At 32.5% G+C, this 23,224-nt stretch overlaps 2 protein-coding genes across 3 annotated transcripts in view; both read right to left on the bottom strand.

The window, feature by feature from the left end:
- Positions 1-23,224, bottom strand: part of LOC123555953 (uncharacterized) — a 71,564-nt gene that overhangs the window by 23,101 nt on the left and 25,239 nt on the right. Inside the window, exons 17-30 of the mRNA XM_053547092.1 lie at positions 21,256-21,341; positions 18,820-18,947; positions 18,228-18,443; positions 14,811-15,077; positions 13,957-14,075; positions 12,487-12,661; positions 11,581-11,719; positions 11,200-11,303; positions 10,503-10,665; positions 9,181-9,296; positions 8,657-8,736; positions 7,855-8,056; positions 7,126-7,286; positions 6,492-6,628 (exon numbers count right to left, since the gene is read on the bottom strand). Of these exons, the coding sequence (XP_053403067.1) occupies positions 6,492-6,628; positions 7,126-7,286; positions 7,855-8,056; positions 8,657-8,736; positions 9,181-9,296; positions 10,503-10,665; positions 11,200-11,303; positions 11,581-11,719; positions 12,487-12,661; positions 13,957-14,075; positions 14,811-15,077; positions 18,228-18,443; positions 18,820-18,947; positions 21,256-21,341 (2,093 nt within the window). The remainder of the gene's footprint in view (positions 1-6,491; positions 6,629-7,125; positions 7,287-7,854; positions 8,057-8,656; positions 8,737-9,180; positions 9,297-10,502; positions 10,666-11,199; positions 11,304-11,580; positions 11,720-12,486; positions 12,662-13,956; positions 14,076-14,810; positions 15,078-18,227; positions 18,444-18,819; positions 18,948-21,255; positions 21,342-23,224) is intronic.
- On the bottom strand, positions 1,778-21,807 carry LOC128546004 (protein-glutamine gamma-glutamyltransferase K-like). 2 transcript variants are annotated; one of them, XM_045346541.2, is made up of 16 exons: positions 21,658-21,807; positions 18,820-18,947; positions 18,228-18,443; positions 14,811-15,077; positions 13,957-14,075; positions 13,176-13,286; positions 12,487-12,661; positions 11,581-11,719; positions 11,200-11,303; positions 10,503-10,665; positions 9,181-9,296; positions 8,657-8,736; positions 7,855-8,056; positions 7,126-7,286; positions 6,492-6,628; positions 1,778-5,716 (listed from the first exon to the last, which is right to left on the bottom strand). In XM_045346541.2, the coding sequence occupies exons 2-16, from the start codon at positions 18,944-18,946 to the stop codon at positions 5,581-5,583; spliced, it is 2,253 nt and encodes a 750-aa protein (XP_045202476.2). In that variant the 5' UTR covers position 18,947; positions 21,658-21,807; the 3' UTR covers positions 1,778-5,580. The 2 variants fall into 2 exon arrangements, with proteins under 2 accessions (XP_045202476.2, XP_053404052.1); XM_053548077.1 differs by lacking the exon at positions 21,658-21,807 and adding an exon at positions 21,478-21,594.

Below are 23,224 nucleotides of genomic sequence, written 5' to 3'. Positions count from 1 at the left end.
AAGTGACAAGAAGTTTTGGTGTGTCATTTCAGTTGTGAAGGCCCGTTGCAAATTCCAAGCAAAGAGCAAAAACCATCACAAACAAGTTCTACAAAAATAAACTATTTACAGCTGCCAAAATAAACGTCCGAGTAAAGGTTTGAAAGGAATACAGCTAAATATCCATGACAATAGGTCCGCCACAAAAGTCAATTTAAACAGTCTTTCTTAGAACTAGAAATACTTTTTCATATGTTGTGAGTCTTAGATTATAAGAAATTCTATGTAAAATAGCTTTATCTCATGCCATATATTGGGCATCTTCCTTTGCACAACAGTTAACCGTTCGTAATCTCCCGACCTGCTAAGAGTGAAAATTTCAATATTTGTTTTCAGGTTAATTTATTTTCATTTTGTTTAAGTCTAATAACTATTGTCTTTATTAAAAAGTTATAACATGAATCTAGTAAACATATACAGTTAAGTCATACGATTCTAGAACTTGAAATATTTTTAACATTATTATATCAACTAGAATCTTCACTGTGTTTTATATACTATTAAATTTTATAAAACTATATTATCATACTAGTATAAAGTTTGTACGAAATTTTGTGTTTCATTATAGATGTATTTTAATTGAGGGTATAAAGATATAAGGTCATATTTCATTTTAAGTTAAAGATTGTTAAGATTTTATCATGTTTAGATACGTCATTCAGGTTTAATATTATCGTATTGATCGCCACAGTACGTAAAAGAACACTTTAAATTATAATGGATACTTAAATTTCAAATACTGAACAAAATTTCTAACTAGACACCAAATGATAATGGCTGTATAAATTGTTTTAACAATCTTTTCTTTTGAAATCTTACACGGACAGCTCCCATAATGTTTCGCGTTTAATTGTCGCGTTTAAATAATTTTATTGAAATTTACGTCAAAATGACATATATTTTAGACCAACCTTATGATCTTAATATCACAAAAGTAACATTTTATGTAATAAATGCGGTATTTTTTTGTATAATTCCTTTTTAAGGCAAAATAGCTTACCAAAAAACGACAAAGCCTTTCAATACATTTAATTGCTTTAAATTGTTGAATATAACCTGTTATCTCATTAACCATTTGTTGAAAATTTATTCATAGAGTTGATCGAACATGCAATGCCAAAGTCACAAAACGCTATTTTGCTTTTTCACTTAGTTATGCCCCCACTTTCGATTTAGTAATATCTGGTTAAGTAAACTGGTATCTAAGTTACCACTTATTGGGATGAATTGAAACTTCACACCTTTGATCAAAATGGTGATGAGGAAATATGCAATGCATATATTCAAAAGCTCTCTTTTTACTTTGTCACAAGGCCAGTCCCTTTTTTCGTCTAATAAAGTTCTGGTTGAGATTTTGAATGATAGCTTTTTTGTTACAAAACTTTTGAAAAACGGTAACTGTCCTCCTAACGTTCTTGTTTTTCAGTATTGATTATTTTTAACGTCGATTTATGTCGATTTATGCCAATTCTTAGGGTGTCCAGACAATGCATCTTCCTCGTGTGGTTTGATGGTATTGAATTTGTGCTTTTCGTTTTGAGACATACATTGACTACATTATTTAGATTTCAAAATTTAAATTTGATCTCATGAAACATATGCACGGTCATTCATTATAAAATGCACGTGTAGTTCATGATCAGTAATAAAAAGGTGGTATGACAGGTTTTCCTTCAAATAATGACAAAATAATTGGTAAAGGGTGCATGCTGAAACTATTAAAGTTGTGTTGCTTCTACTTAAAAAGTTATTGCACAACAAAAACAGTTTATTCAGATTTTTATTTTTATATATTATCAATGAAATATTAAACATAAACAGAACTGAACAACCCTTTAAATAGATTATGACTGATATACAGAAGAGTTATATTGTTTCATAACAAATATTACGTTACATAAATCGAGTGTTATATAAGTTGCACAAATGTAAAATATTCAACGATCGCTAAATTTAACATATAACATAATTTCACTTTTTATTCGACATAATACAAGAATTAAATAAATGCATACAGATATAGATATAAAAAAAAACATTTGAATGGGATTACAAATAACACGATCATGAGAGTACTTCTCCTTCCCGGAAAGGCTGGTATTTTACCTGAGATTATACAAATTTGTGATTCTAACCCGGTTAACAGTAAGTTGAGGCCTTTGTCAATCACACATTATATTGCCCCTGTGTTTTTTCTTAGCAACAATACACGACGAGATATAGCGTAAATGAAATTGACCAATGGTGGCAATATTATCAGAACTAGCCTTCTGGAAGTTTGTGACACGAATACTATAGAAATGAAATGAGTGACCACCAATCTATTTCATATGTCCTTTAAGGTATTCGACCCCTAATAGAAATGTTTAAAAAATGACATTTGCTTGGTATATTCTTAAAGTTGAACATGTTTTGCACTGTGTTGCAAATTTTAAACAACTTTTACCATGCCGTTTTTTTTTTTTGGTAATTTGGAATTTCCTCAAGCTCAAATAGAGACAAATTTCAATGTGATGGCCACTATCTAAAACGTTCGCAGAGCATTCATTACAGTATTAATTTTGATAAAAGAAACATCAAACTATTTTTAAACAATTATAAAACACGAAATAAAACCGTAAACTGTTTTGAATTTTACTCACTTCATTCAAAAATAACCTTGGGGCAGAAGTAAAACCTGCCTGCATTTCTTCCATAATATGTAATCTAAAGAATGAAGGCAAAATAGAGCACTTTAACCGCATGTGACTCAGTATTTTTAAAGATGTCTTACTCTACCCCTCCTGATTCAGAGGTAAATTCTCTTTGAACAGCAAGAAATCGGTTATAAAAATGAACAGTTTCCACTTTTGTACAATACATCCATAATAAGTCTTGACAGGAATAAAAACTTACTAGGAAAAAGGAAAATATGGAACAAAATTTGGTCCCAGTGGGGCTTGAACCTACGCCCCCCCCCCACCCCCCCACCCTGAAAATTGCAGTCAAAGTAGGTTTATGGTAGGAATTGAATACTCTTCAAACAGGAGGTACTCTATTACGGGTCCAATACCTTAACTTTAAATACATTTTAAAATACACTCTTTTGACCGTTAAAAACGTAACTTGCCCCGAGTATAGTACTAAAACCACACAGTCAAGTTTTACTCGTACTTTTGACACCACTAAAGAACATTTACACATTACCTGGACAAGTTACGCAATTACTGACACTTTTGTTTAATAAAAAAAAGTGAAATTCATGTGTATGTTTAACAGATACATCGATCAACACCAATATACCAGGATAAACCTGTCCGACTCTAGCTTTACCACGTAACTACTTTTGACGTAAGTTTAATTCAGGGCCATTACAAATACACATTAGTGAATTATTTTTCATGGGTTTTCGTGATTAAATATTCAGTGCAATTAGCACTGGGCGTACTTTTATTTTCTCTTTAACCGAGTTTCGAATAATATAAAATTTATAAAATTTGTGTAGGTTATTTTTTGATAATTACAACGCTTATTCTCATTGGTAAAATTGAAAATTTTCCTTTGAATTGAAATTTACACTCAGGATTTACAAAATTAAGAAATATGTTCACTGGCATTTTCAATGAAAATGAATGAATATGTTATTTACTTTAAACTTCTGTTTAGTCTCATTGACCTAAATAAAAACCGGAAATTATGTAAAATAAAAGTATTTAGTTCCTGTTTATGACTTGCTCGTTCCTGCATGATAGGTAGGTAGCTCGATTTCTCCTAAATTTTAGTTGAGGAAGAAGTGACTTCTCCAAAAAACAAATAGACAAATGACAAAAATCATATCAAGGAACACAGCAAGGCACCGTCTTGAAACGATCAGTGGCAAAACCACAATTGGCATGCTTGAACCGGCTAAATGTGCACAAAGCATCATCCCCACCATGTTCCAATGTGTTGATACTTATTAAGCACATACTGTTTTACCTACGTGCAAATTTAGTCTTTGACTGCAAGTGCTCAAATTAAAGTGTATAATCAAATTTTATTTCAATATGTTTCTTTTATTACAATTTATAATACTGTATATATTTTGAGATATTGAACACAATGTCCAAGTATTAAGAGTTTCATCTTCAAATCCTTGCCTTTAAAATCTTTAAAATTCAAAGCTTAACGATCAAAATGTATATGTGACACGGGCTGAAGTCTGACAGGAAACTATATGCACCATTCTGCATATTAAATGATTAAAGAAAATTACCTACAGACCCTGTACCTTTACTTCCAGTAACTGGACACAAGCCTCTTTTCGGTCTTAATATGATGCTTACCTAGCACAGGTGTGTCATTTCTAAATAATTTTAAACTAAACGCACTACCACTAGGGATAGTTATGAGTCCATTTGAATGCTGTTTGCCCACAGGACTGTTTAGCATACCGGAAACCTTATGTTAGGATCATCCCTAACGCGCATACCATATAAAGAGAATAGGCATATGACCCATCCACTTCTTTTTACATTTATTTTAGTTTTCCTGTTTCATTCTTCCCACGATTTTGCAAACATAATGACCTTCTACCATTTGCGACATAGTACATTCTTTTCCTACTTTCGCTACACAAGCTCAGTCAATTAGATTGTCAAGTTTTCTTTTTAAATCAAACTTGGCAAAACGTGCTTCACACTTGCACATATTTTTTCGCTAAATAACTATTCACAGAATTAAATAAATTTAAGGATTAGATGAAACGATCTCCTATATAATATAAAGGAAACAGGTATCAATCCATTCAGACGAATATCTTTAACCATTACCCTGCTAAATTTCTATAATGAACTTGTCCATCTCTCAATTTGGACAGTACCATTAACTGTTAAAAGGGTGCTTACCAAGAAGATAATGAATGGCGAACAGTGTAGAAATAATCAGACTGCACTGTCGCAAAGACAGAATCAATCGTGTCCTGCATGATAACGGTTAATTAATCGGCGTTTAAAGACAGAGACATCTCTGACCAAAAGATTAAAAAGTGTGTTTTCCTGTCCTGAAGTTTACATTGGCATTGAAACCTATTGACAAAAATACCTTCAACATATGTTACATAATTACCCAAATCTGAAACTTCAAAAATTGATGTTTCCACGTCATATTATAAAGCAAGAAAATATATCAATAAACATGCCTGCCTTTGCACTCTACTTCTAAAGAATGTTCTTTCAAACGTTATACTGACAATTTTGCTGAAAGTCACACTCATACACATATTCCGTCTCCGCACGACAGTCCGTGGATTTTCGTTTCTTGTGCACATGAATTTTGATTGTACAAGAGATTTGTACTTATTTCAATACAGAACGTTTACCTTTGTGTTTGATTGCACTGTGTATTAATGCATTTAACTTTATTTTCTGTGTACGGTTGTTCTTGAATTACACTTTCATCTAGTGTATTGAGGTGTCGCAAATAATTTGAATTGCGAGTAGTAAAACACAAGTGTGTAGGATATTTTTGCGGAGTTTGTCAACAGGCTGATAATGTTTTAGGTAGGTCTTAGCATCTACCCTCTTATTTTTTTATGTATATTGGGTGTGATGCGTTGACGGCGTAGAGTTGGTCACAATTGAAGTTGATAATTATCTCCTTCTCTCCAGGCTTTACTGGAGTCATATCAATCGCAAACGTTTGTCCCGTATAAATACCTCTGAAAGTAGAAATAACTTGTATAGGTTTTAACATGTGCTTTGATTGACATATATAGTATGTTTCAAAAATATGTAATCTGTAAGCATTACAATTCATTTTATTGTGCTGTATATGAGCTGTCTATACTTGATTTAAACAGATTACTTATGTATATTTGAACAAGAGATGTTGCTTGAATTGCAGATAAGTAGTTGTGAATCCAAATATCAATATAAGTAACAGAATAAGAAAACAATAAAATGTAGGAAAATCTATGGTGGAGGAAACTTATGTCTTTCTACAAGTAATGTAGTATAGATCCTTTATTTAATTTAGAGAAAAGGCTAGTTTTGAATATGTGTCAGCATTTTCCTATTGAATGAGTTGTCAAACTCAAGGTGTCAGCACAGCATACTATATACCTTAGCATATAGGTCTCCTGTGAGTGGCATCATGACGGTCTTTTATTGATGCATGTATACATTCAATTTCTTATACATAATTTGACATTGCCCTTTTTATTTTCAAAACTAAATTCGTAATCTTGTATCACATCATGTCTTAGCCATTGCATGTCAATAAACCTTTCTGTTAAATTGAAGCGGCATGTGCTTTTAATAAAAATAAACTTCTGATTAACAGCGAAATACTCATAGAAATCTAAAAGTGTCTGTTAAGTTTTATACTTATGGTTGCTAAATTTTCAAATACACATTAACGAATAAATGATTCAAACATTAAATGTAACTGTATCTTATCAGAAATAAAAGAAAATATATAAATGTATTTCTTACTGCACATTGTAGGTGACAGGTCGTTGTTTTCCTGGTCCTTCCACGCGTAGCTGACAGTTTGTTAATTTCACAGGTAGTGTGTTCTTAAAGGACGCCTGTACCCTGAATATCTGCCCGACATAGCCGACATCTGGTGTCTGTTAAACATTTATATTACAACAGTAAGTAATTATTTATAATAAATTTCCTTTCTAAGTTCGTAATGATTTTTTTAAGAATTCATGCAGCCTCGCACACTTCTCAGTATTTTAAGTGTATATGATTTTATAGGTATTTGTATCTTTAATGTGACGCATGCTTTTATATACCTGGTTGAAGAGATATATATTATTTTAATTCACATAATCTATCTAAATACTTCAATACTTGAATGGGCCCATACAAATCAAATTCTTCAAATGCAGCATATATACAACAGATTGTAAGATGAAAATAAATTGAAAACAAAATCGGAATATTTCACGTTAACAGTTGCAAAATGAGCAAACAACGATATATTATAATATAGGTAATATGATTGTTTTATTTAAATATTCAATACTTTAAATAAGAAAAACGAAAAGATAATTTAAACACCCTATTGTAACATTATGAAAATCACTTTTAAATATTCATTGGATATTTCTTAAAGTACCTCTATTCTTAGATGAGGTTTTCGAAGCCTGCCTTCCACAGTATCGGCAGTTGTTTGGTTTGTTTCCTCGACCATACATGAAAATGTTAAACTGAAAAAGCAGTGGTCCGTCAGTTTATCTAAATACTCTGCCGCTGGAACCTCCAGACCGAATGACACATCTAGAGGAGATTTGACAAATTACAATTAACATGAAAACATATTTGTTGACAAATCTGTGAATGTAATTATAATTTAATATTTACTAAGCTGTAGATACTTAAGCTAACATTTGCTTGTGTGTATGATTTTTCATTTGTAGTAGGTGATATATGTCTCGAGATGGCAGACCGTATTGACAATCGGCCGACTACGTAAATTCTGTATACACCGGTGAACTGTCAGTTACGACCGAATGATGCCGATATGACATACGAAGAATCGCACGAAAGTTAACTGTTTTCCTTCACGGTTCGCCACATTAAACTCTACACGTGACACCGTGTCTTTAGTTCTTTTTAAAGCACAAATACATCGAATACATTGACATATTCCTTCCCTAAATCATTTCATTATACACTGGACGAAATACATTACAAGGGTTTTAATAAGAATTTGAACTTTTTCAAACCAAAAGTTACACCCATTGTCTTTCTGTACAATTCTTTTAAGTATCCGTTTTATACAAACATAATTATTCCAGTCATATAAGTTTAATACGCGTCTTAAATTTTCCAAACCGGAGGTTACCTTCACTTCCTGTAAGTACAATCTTCTGAATATTTCCATTTACAATTGATTTATGTGTGGCACCTGTGTATAACATTGTTGTTACCCTGAGATGCCCAGAAATAGTTCGTGTCGTTTTACTTCTATTTTTCACTCTCAACACTATCTTTAATGGTTCGCCAATAAATGTGTTTTTGTCAACACTCAGCTCAAAATCTACATCCTGTAAATTTAAACAAAAGTATTCCGTCTGAATGCAATGCATTATTCATTATTTTACTCTAGTCAAATAAGTGACACTTGTTTGTTTGCAACTATATGTAGGCATAGTGCAACATTTAAGACATAAAAACCTTGTTTAAGAAATATGATACAATGGAACGCAGTACGTAGCAGTTTCATCACCATGCCATATTGTGCAGTTGTAAATACATGATCGGCTGTATTCTTAAAATAATCAACGTAAAAATAAGAATTAATTTTGCTGTCTACCACACCTAAACTGGTTTGATTGTATTTTCTTTTCAGTACTTTATATATGATAATAACTGAGTTTAATGCAATAAGTTTTAAACTTAATCGTCTTCAAATATCAACGAGAAACGCCTGTAGGTTTATTTCGTAGTGATGCAAGATATAATTCCCCAAAGAGAATTCCCAAATATTATTGGAATAGGTAAACAAAAGTTTGAATAAGGTTATTCTTTGGTTGGTATTCATGACACATCACATGTTCATAAATATTTATAAGGAAAATTTGACAAAATTCTAGATATAGTCTTATATTTTGGAATGTTTCGCTGAAAACAGCAATTTGTCTTACCTTCTTGCTAGTTTCATACACGTTGTCAATGGACGACTGGTGACTGGCCTTTTGAACTGCTGTGCGTTCTGCCTTTGTACCTTTGGTAATATTCGACATGCTTTTAATAATAGGATTTGCACACTTTTAATACCGATTTTAATTCATGTAATAAAACCTGTTAGAAGAGCCTTGGAAGTAGAGAATGCAACCAAGCAGAATAATAGCAGACTCAGTATGATTTAGTTTGTTACTGAGAGGTTATGGAAAATGGAACACTCTCAAGCCCTCTAGCACAGCTTAAGTGGTACTCTATCACACAATTATTGAATGGACTTTATGATCCCAAAGTACTAGAATAATCCAAGTACGGGGAGACATTATACAGAGGCGACAATACACTTAAAGACAAATTCACCGCAAAATTCTTTGTAGCATGAATTGAAATGAATTTTTTAAGATAACATTTTTTAACACCGCAATACAAAACTGTACTTTGAAGACACACTAATGAGATATCAATGTCAAAATAAGTAAAGACTCACCTTCTTTGAATTTGTATTGGTCAGTGATATCCTCTCTATCGACATCTGAACCAGCCATCCAGTTGTTTATTGTGCTATGTGCCAATGGTTTCTTTGTGCTGATGAACTTACCTATTCTATGTATAAAATAATATATAAAACCAGTTACGATGAAAATCAAACGTGCCCACAAACGTGATTCAGTTAATTTACTTATGTAATTGGTTATAGGTTCCTATACATCATCAGTACCAAAACCACCTCAGTAAAGACCAGTATCAAAAGTATTGTAATAAATATTTCATTAACATTAATAATAGTGTATTGGATGTTTTATAAATACCAAAGGAATTGTAGTAGATATTCTATTAGATAACACAAAAAGTAGTGTAGTAGATATACCATACCAATAGTATGGAAACAGGTGTAGATATTTCATCAATACCAATAGTATCCAATAGTATTGTAACAGGTATATATATTTCATCAATACCAATAGTATCCAATAGTATTGTAGCAGGTGTAGATATTTCATCAATACCAATAGTATCATAACAGATATTGCACAAATATCAATGTTCTTATAACAGATATTTCATCATGACCAGTGGAATGGTAATAGATCATTCTTTAAAACCAGCAGAATTGTAATAGACATTATTTCATCATGTTTACGCGGTATTGGGAATAGATATTTCTTCAAACATCATATATTGACACTAAATTTTCAGTAGTACCAGTTTATCTAGTGAGATTCAAATTATTAGAATTATTCATCTTTATCCGATTATTTAATAATTTGGCAAATCGTTCTAACGAATAGATGTTACTGATGAAAGGGAACTGAGATTCAAAAGATAAATTTACTGAATAAGGAAAAGATAATTCACTAATGTATATCATTATGTTACTAATAAGGGAAAATCGTATCAGCTAAATGAAGTATCATGACGTTACTGAATGAAAGGGAAACAAGATAATCAGCTAAATGTAAGTATCCTGATGCATTGTAGACAATGTGTGTGTATACAGTAAGTTTTTATTATGTATTTTGTGATGAAAGTCCATTTAAGAACACTTTGGGATTGGAATTATATTACATCTGTAAAACGTAGCGCACTAACAAAATCTGACAACAATTTTTTTTTCAAGAAAAACAGAAGACAAGACCCAGTTTACAACGTTTTAGTTGTCAAGGCCTAAGTACCAAATTAAAATTCTAATAAATATCTACATGGCACGATTTTCTTTTTGTAGAATTGCGAAGAGTTCTGCAATGTCTCAATATCAGTACAAAAGCATTCGTACTTACTATATCATTAACGTGTTAACTGGATACATACATGCTTTTATCAATTTTCATAACTCGCATTTTGCCTGGTGCGTATCTCATCCACATAATTTTGTCACCGTTGACCTCAGCAAATGCAAAAGGTCCGTCATATTGAAGGTTTACATGTCCATATTTGATTGCAGTCAAAGACATCGGTCCCATGCAGTAAATCCCTAGAAAAGTATACATTTTCATGTTGTAGTGTTTGAAACTTCAAGGCGTCTAAGAAAAAATTCAGTAAAATAAGATCTAAATAATTTTTTTTTGTTCTTATATTAAATCAATTAAGAATGCAATGTATCATATTCGGCGGTTCGAATGTTCTTTATTTACAAGGTTGTTAACGGGGTCTGTCATTGTGATAAAGAATGTTTCTGTTGTATAAAAAGTTTTGTGCTTGTCATACAAATATTTTGCTTGCTATATTTCATAGAGTATTGCCGTAGTGCTAGAGAGCCCTTTAAACAATCTTTTTTTTTTAAAAAAATACTTGTTTCTTCAATTCATGAAAATTTACGAAATATTGAGGAAGTAAGCATAGATTTCTAACCTATTCCCCATTTACATTTTCATAATTGCTCCATGAATTGCTGAAATAAAAAGATGTTTTATCTAAACCTTTAAGTGGCCTATTTCTTACTGTAAAAAAGATGGTAATAAGCACGCAAAATGTTGTTTGGTTTGAGATCTCGCGTTTTGAAACTTACCTCCACTTGTCTCCTGTGGAGTCGCATCTATAGCTTGCCATCCGCCATATCCACGCGGCAGATCTGGGCGTGCCATCCATACGTCATTCCAGACATGGAAATTCCTGAAAATATGTTTGCTATCCTGTAAGAATGGTAATCTTGATAAAACTCTCTCAGCTCTCAGACTTTCAACTTAATGATACAACCGTCACAGTAATGAAACATTACCGTTGCTGACTTTGGTGGGCCATAAAATGGTCTGAGATATTTTCTATAACACGTGAAACATTGAAATATAAAGTAAAAAAAAAAAAAATTACTCGGTTATTGCTTGTTTTTTAACTTTACACTATTACAAGTTATGAAATGTGTAAGCTACCTTACAAACTATTGTCTTACCAAACTGAATCGTGATTTAGGTCTTCAATTTCTTTCAAATCAGTGTTGAAATATTTGTCTATAGTCATACTACCGTCAGTATCATGCGCAGATGAAAAATTGGTAACACTTCTTGCTGGTATTCCAAGAGCTCTACAAACTGTTAATAAATAAATACAGAACAAATACAGTTGAAATTTAATTTAATTTTATAGGTTTAGTTTACCTTCAATTTCAGGTTTTGAAAAATAAGGAAGTTATCAAAATGTGGAGATTTTGTCATTGTGTACTACATTGCTGATGTAGCTGTGCTTTTTGCAGAAACGGGATCTATCCCAAGAATAGTACACTAAAGTTTTCTAACTCTATCTTTGTTATCTCTTTAAATTTAAAAACGTTATATAATCGGTAAATTTGTACTTACGCCCAAATGATAAAATTCATATTGTTACTTACACCATTTTTAAAATTATAATCTATTGCAATGGCAAACCTGTCAATATTGTTTTTAACAATAGAGGATTCAAATGTATTAAAACGTCAATAATTTTTAGTTATACTTTTCTAAACGAACAAATGTATGCTACTACATAATGTAGATATATATGACAAAAATAATTAGCATTGATTTGGTATTTTCGCAAAGTAATATTGTTTCCCTTACGTCAGACAATAAATCATCTGTTGAGACAGGTATAAATAAGATACACTTGCGGAATAGTACCACGACGGTAGAATGTTCATCCAAACAATTGTTATACCCTGCAGCCACGTAGCGGTCATCACCGAGTTGCATATTTTAAATCTGTTATTTTAGATTTACCTTACGGTAACTGTCATGGTTCTGTGAATTCAAGTACAATTATCACTGTTTTGTTTACTGACTTACTGACTATCATTTAATTCAACAGCCTTTTATATAACTACCTGTTGTAGCGACTCCAGAGAAAACCCAACATTGTCCATACTTCACCGGCCTTTTGGTACTGTAGTATTCTTCTAAGATATCAACACTTCCGGTCCAGCTAAGTGGAGAAGTACCATCTCCATAGTTACCGCTCCAGTTTCCAATAAGAACACCACTGTTGTCACTACTGTTAACCTGAATTTAAATAATGAGTACAGTACTGTTATAAAATTTAGAAAATTACCAACGGTTAACTGCATGTATAACCACTAAATTTCATTACAACGTGAAATAAAACGATTTATAGACCCAGAATTTATTTTGTCCATCTACACTTTTAAGGTTTCTATGACCTTGATAAAAACAATATAATGAACATCCCTTATGGAACAAAATACAACCAAGTATAATCATAGCAGACTGGAATTGATTAAGTCTGTTTGTTAGAGGTTATGAATAGAAATACCATTACGTCTCACGCCTCATAGCATCGACTATTATACAGATAAACAATGGCGGACTCCACGATTGAAAACAAAGAGAAAATACAACAGTATTGTGTCTATAAATGTTTCACATTTCCATAAAAGTTTCATTCTTTTTTAAACTGACACTTGTAAAATTCTGGTTTAAATAGTAAAATAATTTTACGTGCAATACTTTGCCACGGGAGTCTGTTTTCGGACAGAACAACAAAAATGGTTCTTACCAAACTTGATATCCTGCGAGAAACTTGAACTGGATCTCCGCGTAAGTGATCGGGAAGTCCGGACCTCTCGTCAAGCAAATACATAACACATTCCAGAACATGACCTGAAAACTGTTACGTCAAACCAACCATATAAATAATTATCAGAAATAGTGGCTTGTTTTCATCAATATGGACAATATAAATAATACCAGCTGCTAGGACGATGCTGATTCTAGAACATTTTAAAACAATCGTCAGGTAGAAGTTAAGAATAAAGATGACATCAAAGCAATGAAATCGTCTGAAAAACTTATTTTGAAACTCGTTTGTTCCGATATACATTTCATATTGAAATAATACACCCAAAAGACATAACTTTATTTAATGATCATTATCTTATTAGACACCGTAATTTAATTTCTTTTTCCGCGACTAATTAAAAATCGATAATGAACGCAAATATGGCACACAAAAAATGGCAGAACTTTTAAGATCCGTTGAACGCTGCATGTCAAATCACACGTTTTAAACATGTTTTGAAAAAAAATATTTTACTGATTTTTGATAAAAGAGAATTGAGTTATTTATGGTCCCTTTTCTTTTCAATGAACACAAACACTGATACTTAAGTTTATTAATTGATTTTAAAAAGATAAATATGTTTCCGCAAATCCATGTTTTATAAAACTATTTTGGTTGCTTTCGAACAAGCGACAAGTACGTATTCGTTAATATCGGCAATTTAGCACTTGAGCACCCAACTCATGTCTTTTGATAATAAAGGTGTATAAGACATTACCTGTCCAAAATTCCATGGAAAATGGGTAATCTTTTCTTTACTTCCGCTATATAGTTTTCCTGTTTCGTTAAGTATGTACTCTCCAAGTAAATCTTCTTCTTTCATATACACCTGATCGTCTGAAGCATTTACAGGTATAACTTATAAAAGTCAGACAAACGGAAATAATGCCTTTAATAATAAATAATGTACACACTATGAATATTATCTTTAGTTTAAAGCCATTGAAGGACAATATAATTACAATGACTGTTGAGCCAACACATCTAAACACATAATACTATAGAGCTTGCAGTTTCTCCATGACATTGACGAGCCTATTCTGAAATCTATGTATGAAAGTAAAACACAAATTTGAAGGGACTGTAAAAAATTTTGTATAAATGTTAGAATTCGAGAACACAGAACGTTTTCAAAATCTGTAAAACGATAATTTCGGATATACCCAAGCAAACAATAGAAAAGTCCGTTTGATTGAGTCTGTTCATGAGAGATAATGCAATATGTGGCAACCGTCACGACACTAGCACCGGCTTGAGTCATGTTTCATCGGGACTTCCGTGGTATTTATCTTTTTGTTCTATCATCATCAAAGTCGTTACAGTATTTTGCCAACGACCATTCGACAGCGGTGGCCCCACTATCAATATATTCCTTTTGTTTTGTCAAGCTTATTTATATGTTATAGTTTGTCCTTTGCCTCTAATGAACAAATACATAGAAGCTAGTTTTGAAGGACTGTGTTCCTTGAACATGACTACAGTACTTGTATTGCGTCTTGCCCTTGTTTTACAATAACTTACCGATGTTACTGAACACGTTCCACAATCTACATATATAAAACATTTAGTTACCTTTACACCAAGGATTGAAAAGAATGTATACAGGATTCCTATATTCGAAACTCAACACCGTCGGTTTGTTGTTCAACACTGATTTCACCACATCTACTCGTAGAGACCATTTACCGACAGCACATGTCGGCGGTGCCACTACCGCGAGCGTCACTGAATCGCCATCTTGTGAGTGAATGGAAACTTTCCAATCATTCAAACTAGGCTTTGAACGTGCTGACAGAAAGAGTTCTACATAGCGTTCTTTTGACGAACTGGGAGTTTTCCCTGTGAAAATGTGCAATACGTGTATTACATTTCAAAAAGATGCTACTTTCAGATAGATATATCATATAAGATCCAAACTTCCCTACCATAAAATGTAGAGGAGGATACTTCTCTCTAAGTGAATCGATCCTATTGACGGAACTAGATGACTTGTTAACACCACGGACTGTATGTAAGACAAACAAAATTCCAAAAGTCACACTTTAATATCTGATCTATGTTAAGCTTTTACGTAAAATACAAAGACGTCACAAAATATTATCAAGAAAATAAAATACTGTATGTTTTATTTCTTGTGGGAGTCAAAGCCAGATAAAATAGCAAGAAATGTAATTATTCAAGAATATGAAAATGGGGGCTTATAGATGATAGATATAGATGCATTTCTAACCGCTTAAAAGCTAGTTGGATAAAAAAGATTAGTACAAGAAAATAATGCATATTGTCAACAAATGTATAGACAAGAACTCCAAAAACATGGAGGTCTTTCCTTCTTCAAATTTAATTGTGACCAAAAACAAGTTTCTGATTTGAAGTATTCTTTCCTTGAAGAAATCTTAAAATCATCGTGCAAGGTTAATTATAAAGAGGATATTAATTGTATTTCAACACAAATCTTATGGTACGATAGTCATATAGAGACCTATTAGATAATAATCGCAACACATTCTTCTATAAAAACTGGCTTGAGGAAGGGGTTATGTTTTTAAAACATATTTTTGACTATAGATCAAAAGAATTCTATACGTTTGATTTCTTGCAGTTTGTTTATAATATTCCTAATGGTGATTATTTACGATACTATCAAATAGTAAAGCCATTGAAAAAGGGTTGAAAAACAAGCTTATATTAGAAAACTTAAATGAAGTAAAAGAACTAAATTACCTTATCGAAAAAATTTATGAAGTTAAAAAAGTAAATAAAATGCTGTATAAGTTAGAACTTAAAAACAAAATACAACCAATAAATCAAAAGGAAAAGTGGGAAATATTATTTCACACAAATAGTGTTAATTGAAAGAAAATTTTTACTAACTTTAATTTGTACAATTGACACTAAGCTTAGAACATTCCAATACAAATATCTTTATCACATGTTTGACGTCGCGGGGGTGTAATAAAGCCATTAAATAAAAACGATAATACACTAGTGTAATAAAGCTTTGACGTCGACGTTGTTTATAATAGAGGAAACGTTGGTCAAATTGGCTTGTTTATACAGTAAAAGAGAGTAGAATTGTTTATGTTTCGACAGGACATGCTAACATGTGATAAAAAGAATATTACATTTGTGACTTTCCACATTGAATTTATTAAACCCCCTGTATAAAATTGATAAAATGCTCGGCAGAGCCTTGCATTTTATCATTTTATTCAACTCGTTTAATAAATTCAGTATGAAAAGACACTCATGTAATATCCTCTATGATGAAAATAGTACCAAACAATGCTTTTCTATTTAAGTGCCAACTAGCCCCATCAAATTTATGCGACTTTTGCTCCATGTCTTCAGAAACATATATCCACATGTTCTGGAGCGATATAGGAAGTTATCTTAGTATGAAAAATTTATTAACCACCCCACAAGACTTTCAAACTGTATCTCTGGGGTTTTTTGGAAATACTAGGAAAAATAGGAAAAGTGTTATTAACTATATTCTTATTCTTGCAAAATACTTCATTTTTAGAAGTAAATATTATAGTAAATCACTCCAACTTTTAATCTATTTAAGCTTTGTCTTGAAAAACGAATTAATATCGAATATATTGTTGCTTGCTTGAAGGATAAGTTAGATGTATACCATTCAAAATGGACTGAATTTCATGGTGTTGTAGATCAAACAGAGATCTTTTTATTGAGCAGAGCAGCTTTTTGTATTTCCGTCCCTTCTTTAAAACCTTTCTTTACTTAATCCAAACGTGAAAAATGTTTTGTTTTTTTTTCAAATACGTACCGCTTATGCCTCTTTTTGGCTCGACTATTAATAGTCCAGCTATTCTACTCCCCCTAGCATCAACGTCACAACTTATATTTATATTAGAAACTTATTTTTGTTTCATTTTCTGGATCAATAACCAACAACACTGGGTCAGATTTCATATGTCTGACATGTATATTTGGCAGATTATGCCCCCCTTTATGACTTCTGAATTCTGGTTAAGGTTTTGCGGGCAAGTCGCATCTGCAGAAAAATTGCAGATATTAAATTGAAACTTCACATGTGCAGATACTGAATTGAAACTCTATAGATATTTTTAACACTTAAGGTAGCATTTTCTTGCTTCTGGAACAATATTTCGAATAGTCTAGCATTGACAGTCTTACAGACAACACTTGTTTCTATAAGGACACTCCATCATCTCATTATTCATTTATCATTTTCCATCCATTCATCAGTATTTGAAAAACATTTCAGGGATTGATATCATGTACCAAACGTATACTTTTCCTCTGACTATGTTGAATTACATGGATAAGGATGTATGTTAAAACATGTAATTTTAATAAAAAAATGTGTCCATATAATGAACATGTATGTATTAATGTCAATGTACTGAAATGAAATAAAAATTGGAAAAACAGAAAAACAAAACACAAAGACGTACTTCATTTCAATTTCGTGCACGCTACAAGGAAACGTACTTCTTGGAATTTTGTGCACACTAAGTTAAGATTTCTTCTTTTATTTATTTTTCTTTTCGTTATTAATTTTCCGACATTATTAAGCTCCTTCAATAAAACAATATGCTGCTCGCCAGACACTCGCAACATAACATATTATTCAACTGTTATTTATATATTCAGTCCTTACACAAAACTACATTGACATCCTATATGCATAGATTGTTTCTCTAAGCTATCTGTAAGTTAAGATGTCATAAAACGATATACTGAAAGTTTTTCATATCAAAACAGGTTTTAAGTGTCACATAATTCTCTTAAGGTTTCTTATCTCAAATAGACACAAGTTGATGTCATAATTGTTGCAAAGTATTGACGATTTTTAATACCAAATCAAGTAAAAACGTTCTGAAGGAATTTCATATTAAATGGAAACATTTAATGCCCTAAAATAATGTATCTAATGCTCCTTATTCCAAACTGAAATAATTGATGTCTTCTAAAATATTCAAATATGTATATTTTTACCAAATTGGTAAACTAAACGTATGTCATCTCTTGTGGCATCATACGGCCTGTTGAACCTGATTCTCATGAAGAACTGTTGACCTCGTCTCACAACAAGCACTTCGTCCCTGGCTCCATAAACGTGTGCATTGGTGATGTCAAACTCATTAGTGTGGTGTGCCTGTGTATTATACTTGATGAACATGTCAATGCCTGATACTTTAATTGTGCCATTTCCTTAAAAATGGAATACCACATAAAAAAGGACAAAGTAGAAGTTAAAAGAGGGTATGTGACGCAAAAATTACACGATAAAGATTTGGTATTCTAGCCTGATCAAGGCTGCCGCAAGTATGAAGTTGTATGAAATGCAAAACGCATTAAACAGTGAAGATGTACATACCAGCATACTTTTATGAAGAAATTTAAAAGAAGAAACGTTGGCAACGAAACCTTTAAAATATGATTTTCAGCTTCATATAAAGACAGCTCATCATATATCTTAACAACAACAACAACAACAACAAATTTCTTGTCGATATCACACTGACAAAATGGTTTTCCATTCTGAAACAAAGGGTCTTGTAAAACATGAAACGTGATTTTAAGTTACCCCTTCCATATGTAGAGTTGTTATTTGTATAACGATTTGAGGCCATGTAATTTGATGCGTAATCATTATACGAACGCCCCCAGCGTGCATCCCTTCTCCCTATTTCAGGAAAACGTCCACCATACATCCTGTTGAAGAAACATGACATGTTTTCAGTTTCTTGCTTGTTCAAACCACTTCACTGCGAAGTTTGCACGTTTTAAAGTGGGTTCACTAGAATGAATCAAGATCTGAACAACCGAAATCGTTCCCACTCAGCTGCCTGCCTACTTAGCTCAAAAAATGAAAGCGCGTGTCTAGGGACCGCAGAGTCGGGAGTTTGATCCCCGGGCAAAGCCTATGTTCTCTGTGACGATTGATGAAATACATTGTGTTTTAAATCATTCGTCCACAACCTTTGATTCAGGTGTTACTTTCAGAGAACAGGTTTGAACTGGTACAGAATCCAGGAACACTGCTTAGGCTAACTGTCTGCCGCTACATAAATGAAATACTGTTGAAAGACGGCAAAAAACCCAAAGCATAACATCTTTTCAGCATTTTACATAAATAGATATGTAATATATATTATATACTTAAAACATTCTATGTACTTGACGAGATACTGTATGTGTTTAGTTTCAATGAATTAGAATTAGTTTTGTTCTATTCTTATATAACATATGTTAAAGAGTAATGCTTGTCGACTACCCGTAACTGTATTGATTTTTTATGAAAGCCAGCCCTAAATATGGCAACCATTTATAACGGTAAACGAACAACTACTTAAATAAATATGGCATTTTGAAATTGAACAAAATGGCTAACTGTAGAAGCAAGTAACCATTTCAATGTGTTCGCGCTGCAGGAGTTTTTATTTAGTGACTACCCTTGAAAATATATTCAATCCATTCAATAGGTTTTCAGTTATAGATGTAAAGGAAGAAAATTTCTTTTCCGTTCTAGTTCGTAAAATATAGGGAACTGTTTTAAAGAAAGACGGAAATGAAATTCAGATTGATAAGTCAAAGTAAATGCTTATAACTTTATTCTTTCTATGACGATTTTGATTTTTAGCTCGACTATTCATAGAATAGTAGAGCTATTGGACTCGCCCATGCGTCGGCGTCCGCGTCGGCGTCCGCGTCCCGATTTGGTTAAGGTTTTGTATGTAAGCTGTATCTCAGTAACCACTTGTGGGAATGATTGAAACTTACACACTTATTCACTGTGATAAACTGACTTACATTGCACAGTTCCATAACTTTATTTGCTTTTTAACAAAATTATGCCCATTTTTCGACTTAGAAATTTTTGGTTAAGGTTTTGTATGTAGCTGGTATCTCAGTAACCACTGTGGGAATGGATTGAAACTTCACACACTATTCACTGTGATAAAACTGACCTACATTGCACGGGTTCCATAACTTTATTTTGCTTTTTTACAAAATTATGCCCTTATTCGACTTAGAAATTTTGGTTAAGGTTTTGTATGAAGTTGTATCTCATACTACTAATGGCAATTGTTTGAAACTTCACATACTTGTTCACTGTCATGATCTGACATGCACTAAGCAAGTCCCATAACTCTACTTTTTTTTTCAAAATTATGCCCCTTTTTCGACTTAGAAATTTTTGGTTAAGGTTTTGTATGTAAGCTGGTATCTCATACTTACTAAATGGAATGGTTTGAAACTTCACATACTTGTTCACTGTCATGATCTGACATGCACTAAGCAAGTCCCATAACTCTACTCTTTTTTTTCAAAATTATGCCTTTTTCGACTTAGCAGTTTTTAGTTAAATTTTTGTATGTAATCTGATATCTCAGTATCCACTAATTGGAATGGATTGAAACTTCACACACTTGTTTACTGTCATGATCTCACATGCACTGTAAAGGTCCCATAACTCTACTTTGGCATTTTTAACAAAATTATGCCCCTTTCGACTTTAGCAGTTTTTTGTAAGTTTTTGTATGTAAGCTGGTATCTCAGTATCCACAAATTGGAAAGGATTGAAACTTCACACACTTGTTCACTGTCATGATATGACATGCAGTACAGAGGTTCAATACCTCTACTTTGCATTTTACAAAATTATGCCCCTTTTTCAACTTTTGTATTCATTCAATTGACAAGGCTGATGAATAGTCGAGCGTTGCTGTCCTCCGACAGCTCTTGTTTTCTATGCATTAATTGTTTACACTTAGGTAACAGAAATAAAATTAAAGTTGTCTTTATTTTTTAGGCAGTTTTGCACGTTTGATTTACTGAAGGTATTGCCGTAAAGCTGTTTTACCAAAACATTCAGTCCTATATCCTAAAGTTATTGCAACCGTTTTGGTAGGCGGATGTTGTAATTGAGGGCAGTAAAGTATTGTTCCCAATGAATTCTCAACGAATGTGAACCAGACACGTTCAAAACGACTGGAAATCTACTCATATTAATATGTACCTAATATTTATGCTTGCAAAGAAAGATATTGTGAACTTGCTAAACCTCAAAGCATACACTTCACTATTTTCATTCATAACCGGCACCTAAAATGTAGGGAAATATATAAGCAAAAATGAAGAAGAAGCTCGGTACGAAAGAGACAATTTAAAGGGGATCACATATTACACAATTCGTCATTGCATTTGTTCTCAACGGGAAATATCCAAATGAACTACTCACTTAGAAGACCTTGTCAAGGATCATGCAGTCCCAATCGAATACGGCCGCTATGGTACTTTTAATTACAGTAGTAAAATATACACTTTATGGTACGATGGCCAAACTACTGTCTGAACTGCAATAGAAAAAAAATGATTTTATAATCTCATTTAAAAGGCAAACAAAATACAAACCATTTACCTTAAAATGATTTGAAGTTACTTTTTTGTTTACTGGTTACGTAATCCAATCGCAAAGAATATTCAGGTTTATGTCCAATTTTTAAATTTTACCTATTTGTCTACCTACGACTATATCACGCTGAATATTTGGACATTTTAATAACTTTATTGTAAGGGTGCTACTTCGCTGCTTTAAATAATTGTCCCATTTAAAGTAGCATTACATATATACCCGTATTACTGAAACATGAAACGCAATTTATTGGTTTTCGTTTAAATATGAAATGCATGCGTTGTGCTAGATATGCTTGAAGGACGACTATTTTCACCTACTTTATACAATTGAGTTTATTATATTTTTGTCTCATCAGCTCATATACAAAATCATTATTTAGAAATATATATTGTCATTTGAAGTTGAGCTCAAAATCTTTTAAACCTAAATATAACACAGCAACATTTCATACAAACCATAAAAATCGAGCGTTGGATCTTAAACTTGACATAAAGGGAAGAGGAATATACCAGAAGACTATCGTGGGAGAGAGGAATCATAGGCCGTTCAATCCCCGTTTTGGGGGTGGGGGGGGGGGGGGGGCTTTTTTTAAAAGCTCGGCGTTACATTTGTTATCTTTGTGTTAGGTTTAAAGCCGTTTTTCAACAGTATTTCAGTTATCTAACGGCGGGCAAGTTAACCTAATTCAGCGTTACAAGTTCTTAATATGGAGTCAGTTGAGGGTCTTTTTAATTTTGCAAACCACAAACGTTGGCCGAAGAAATGATGATACGGTGCGAGACACGGAACCATGACGATTCAATACAAGACGACAGAAAATCAGAACAAAACAACACTATTCGAACATTAGTTTTACGATCACTTGTGCAGAAACCATCAAAAAGGTTTTCAGTAAATATACAGGGCATTCTGAGTGTGAGTTGTTAATCCAGAAACATAATATGCTGGGTCGTACTAATCTGTCTATGCTGTTATTATAGAGAATTCATTATATATGCTGCGTCAATTGTTTTGCACCTAATTGGCAAATGACAATATCCTTACGACAGCAAATCACCTTAATGGCAATAGGACATTCATCTACTCTGTGGTATTATTAGCCTCGGTTTAATTTATGACATTTCCAAAGTCTCTGCAGACGATCAAGTTACAAAAACATTTATATTTTATAGCCTGTTTAGCGTGTTAATGTAAAATTGCTTATTAAGATTAATGTAATGATTTGTATTGATCTTCTACAGTTCCTAATAAGGAAATCTTTCTTTCTTCTGATACATTTGTTTTTGCATGTTTCATTTTCCATTAAATATTACTTTATGTTAACATTTAGACAGATATTCAGTTGAAAACGCGTTGTACTACATAAATATACACAGAGAGGTAACCAAAACACGGGATTTTATTATATTTACTGGCATTGTTTAATCCATTGTGTTCACTAAACATTCAAAATACATATTTTTATACTTGAAAAAGACTATAAAAAAAGCAAAAACAGGATATATTAGCGAGGGAAGAGCAAGGGACCAACGTATCCTGAGAGATTCTGAAGATATTATAACACGAAATA

Source organism: Mercenaria mercenaria, chromosome 7 (genome assembly GCF_021730395.1).
Source record: "Mercenaria mercenaria strain notata chromosome 7, MADL_Memer_1, whole genome shotgun sequence".
NCBI lineage: Eukaryota > Metazoa > Mollusca > Bivalvia > Venerida > Veneridae > Mercenaria > Mercenaria mercenaria.
Note: the sequence above shows the minus strand (reverse complement) of the source record. Positions and strands in the feature narration are given on the sequence as shown.